Raw genomic sequence first — 3,790 nt, 5'->3', positions numbered from 1 at the left:
GTTTCTTGGAGTCTCGTGGCATGTTGGAGGATGCTCTGGAAGTCGCTACGGATCCTAATTACAGATTTGATCTAGCTATACAGCTAGGGCGGTTAGATGTTGCGAAGGTATGTTTGAATATAACTTGACCTTATGATGGAGAAATATGCATGTAACATTTAAGCTCTACCAAGAAGAGAATATTTTTTATAGCCATCAATTACCGTTTGATAGAGTAATTTTATGATAGAGTAATTTTATGGTGCAGGAGATTGCTGTTGAAGGACAAAGTGAATCAAAGTGGAAACAGTTGGGAGAGCTAGCTATGTCCACTGGAATGGTATGTAGCTGACATATTCTGGGTTTTTTTAATTCTACAAGAAGAAAGATGCATGCGTAGTTTTGCCCTTATAGCTGTTACACTGTGAGAAGTGTTGGAGAATAAAGGCCTCTTTAGGATAGACAAAAAACTTTGGAATCAATTTGGCTAGCCCATTTATATGGCCATTACCAAGTTTGTTTGCTTTCTACTCATAGAATGCTAGCAGCATAGTAGACATATCTGGAAAAGAAAAAAGAAGAGGGGGGAAAACCTTTGAAAGATTTAAGTCTGAGAAAAGGTAATATGAGTGAATCTGTATGCTTTCCAGTCGTCTGAAGAAAGTTGAATTGCATTAAATAATGGATGAAAACTTCTGTTCATCTGATGGCCTAACAATTGAGGTATAATTTGATGCCTTTAAAACTAAAGCTGGTTGAGGTTCATACCTTACTTTGCTTCATACTAGACAATGTATTCACATAATTTTTAGTACTTTCTGATCAAGTTATCTTTCTTTCTTTTTCTTTCTTTCTTTTTCTATTTTCTTGAAAAAACCTAAACGTTGAGTGCCAATATAGTCATTGGTCCAGTTACTGTTGTAGAATGGAACTTACTGAGCATGTTAGATTGGCTAAAGTACATATTTTAAGAACCAAGATTCCAGTTCCCTTTTGCGCTCTTTACCAGTTCAAGCATGCCATCTTGGTTCTACTACTGTGTTTTTATTGGCTTGTTAAAAAGGAAGCTAATGATACCTACCACTGATAGATCAATCTGCAATTCTGTTTTGCAGTTAGAAATGGCGGAAGAATGTTTATCAAATGCTATGGATTTGAGTGGTTTACTGCTTCTTTATTCAGCTCTTGGAGACGCTGAGGGAATAACAAAACTTGCAAATCTGGCCAAAGAACAGGGGAAGAACAACGTTACTTTCCTTTGTTTATTTATGCTAGGTAAAGTGGATAATTGCCTAAATCTGTTGGTGGAAAGGTACTTATTGTTTCCTCTTTTTAGGCTCAACCCCAAATGCTTCTTGTCCTCATTTTCTTATTCTTCATTGCCAAATAATATACTGAATTGCATCTGTTTAATACACCTATGTTTACAGCAATCGTATCCCAGAAGCTGCTTTGATGGCACGATCCTATCTTCCAAGCAAAGTCCCTGAGATTGTTGCAACGTGGAAAAATGATCTCAACAAGGTTTTATTTTGATTGAACTCAATAGCATGCTTAGATTTATTATTATTATTATTACTTTCATTCTAAAGCTTGCAGGAACATAAGAGGTTCCATTATGTTTCATATTTCTCTTATTGTAATCTGTGCTCTTTAATCATTCAAAATTATTCAATGATGTTTCTCTCTTTTCTCTTCTTGTTCCTTAAGCAAACTACAACTAGTTGAAGTTTACCTTCTTTGGATATTGATGAAGGTTAACCCGAAAGCTGCAGAATCATTGGCTGATCCCCAAGAGTACCCCAACTTGTTTGAGGACTGGCAGGTTGCTCTTGCTGTTGAATCAAAGCATGCACATGAAAGGTGCCTTTAAATAGCACTTGTGTCTGTAGATTGCATTTTTGGTGTTTACATCTGTGGATATGAATATTTCGTAGGTGGGGACTGTTTATGTGCAAGCTGTAGAATACCTGCCTTAGATAAAAGTTGAAATAAGCAGTTTTTGCAAAATCATTTTTTTCAATTTACCTTTTCATACAGCCTATTAGACCTTTACACATGTTTTATAATACATACTTTACTTCCTATTCATCATGAAGCCTGAAATTGATTAATACACAATCCAATTTTTTAGAAAATTCACCTATAACCATAAAACCCTAAAAGGCTAATTGTCAATTGTGATTGATTCGTGAAAGGTATGTAGTGGCTTTTTCCTTTTTTGTTGTAGAACCATGAACATCAGGTTTCAAATGTTCACATTGAAATAGATCCTTCTGCGTTAAAACTATAATAAAATGTTTTAGCAAGAAAATCATGTTGTAATGGGGCATGTCGGTTTTGTCTTTTGGCCTATTTACCTGCAGCAACAAAAATATATGCAAGTACTACGCATTGATTAAAAAGCATTAAAAAAATGACAATATATTATAAAATTTCATATACGTATGGTATGTGAAAGAAAAATCAAAAATAAAAGTTTTACAAAGATTTTTTTCATGAATATTAAATCATTTAAACTTATGCACTCATTGTTGAATCAAACAGCTTCAGTCTTGTAAGCATTCTCTTTTTTTAATGTATCAATTGTAGTTGGTTTTCTATAATCACAATTCACAAACTACTAATTATAATCTTTTTAAATATCATGTAATTGACAATAAACTATAAACCATATTATTAAGAACAAATTAACTAACCCATCCTTAAGCTATTAATGAGTTCTCAAATTCCCCCCTAAAGTATCAATTTATGTAGTTTGCCCCTCAAACTATGTTTGTGGTTTCAATGTGGCCATTTTGTGAATCCACGGCTAAATATTTTACCGATCAATGACATGACAAATTTTTTGTATTTTTTCATGGGTTTTTCTCGGTTTGTCTCCTTTTTTCACAAACTAAAAAAATATGTTTTAACTACTTCTCTCAAAATTTTCTGCCCTTTTAACCCCTTTGATTAATTAAAAAAATCATTTTTAAATTGCAAAAATTTTAAGAAATGCAACAAAAACACTAGCACGTCATTAATTTGTTAAATATTTGATTATAGGCTTAGAAAATGATCACAGTGGACACATGCACAAAGTTTAAGAGGGAAGTAGGCAAATTGATACTTCAGAGGACAACTTGAGAGTTCATAGATACTTTAAGGGGGAAATGATCATTTTGACTTATTATTAAACTCATTTTAAACAATAATAAAAGAAATGAAGCTATTTTAACTGCACATTTATAAAATAATTGCAGAAATACATGGACACAGAAAACTAATTTCACGTATCTAATTCTTAGCGTAAAACTTCATGAAGTTAGAAGAACCACATTTCACAATTCCATCAAAAATATAAAACAGTAGAACATATAAACATCATTTCACAATTCTACTATTAAATGCAAAGCTATATGGAAATTGAAACCAATCTCTCTATTTAACTTGAAATACCAAGAAAATTATGAAATATATGATGTGTATGTTGACTTAAATCCACTATTTTTAACTTGATTTTGGTGGATTTTGTTGTTAATTTTAGTTGATTTGGTAATTACCTGTCCCTAGTTAACCACTAGCTAACAGTGTCATATGATAAATGTAACATAGGGACTAATTTCAAAGTATTTTAGACATTTGGGGGACTAGTTTCAAATTTGAAAGATTTTGGGTACTAGTTTCAAGTAGAGATTTGAGATACTAATTTCAATTATGAAGGATCTAGTGGGCTAATTTTAAGTATGAGAGATTTAGGGGACTAATTTCAGATATAAAAGATGTAGGGGACTAATATGGAAAAATCCATATACATATTAGGTAATTT

The 3,790-nt window shown here is 32.4% G+C and overlaps 1 protein-coding gene across 1 annotated transcript in view; it reads left to right on the top strand.

The window, feature by feature from the left end:
* Positions 1-3,790, top strand: part of LOC109826343 (coatomer subunit beta'-1-like) — a 26,932-nt gene that overhangs the window by 18,322 nt on the left and 4,820 nt on the right. Inside the window, exons 18-22 of the mRNA XM_020393369.1 lie at positions 1-107; positions 248-319; positions 1,095-1,291; positions 1,410-1,503; positions 1,736-1,842. The exon at positions 1-107 is cut by the window's left edge and continues 2 nt beyond it. Coding sequence (XP_020248958.1) covers positions 1-107; positions 248-319; positions 1,095-1,291; positions 1,410-1,503; positions 1,736-1,842 — 577 coding nt within the window. The remainder of the gene's footprint in view (positions 108-247; positions 320-1,094; positions 1,292-1,409; positions 1,504-1,735; positions 1,843-3,790) is intronic.

Source organism: Asparagus officinalis, chromosome 1 (assembly GCF_001876935.1).
Source record: "Asparagus officinalis chromosome 1, Aspof.V1, whole genome shotgun sequence".
NCBI lineage: Eukaryota > Viridiplantae > Streptophyta > Magnoliopsida > Asparagales > Asparagaceae > Asparagus > Asparagus officinalis.
This window is presented reverse-complemented; position numbering and strand designations above follow the sequence as displayed.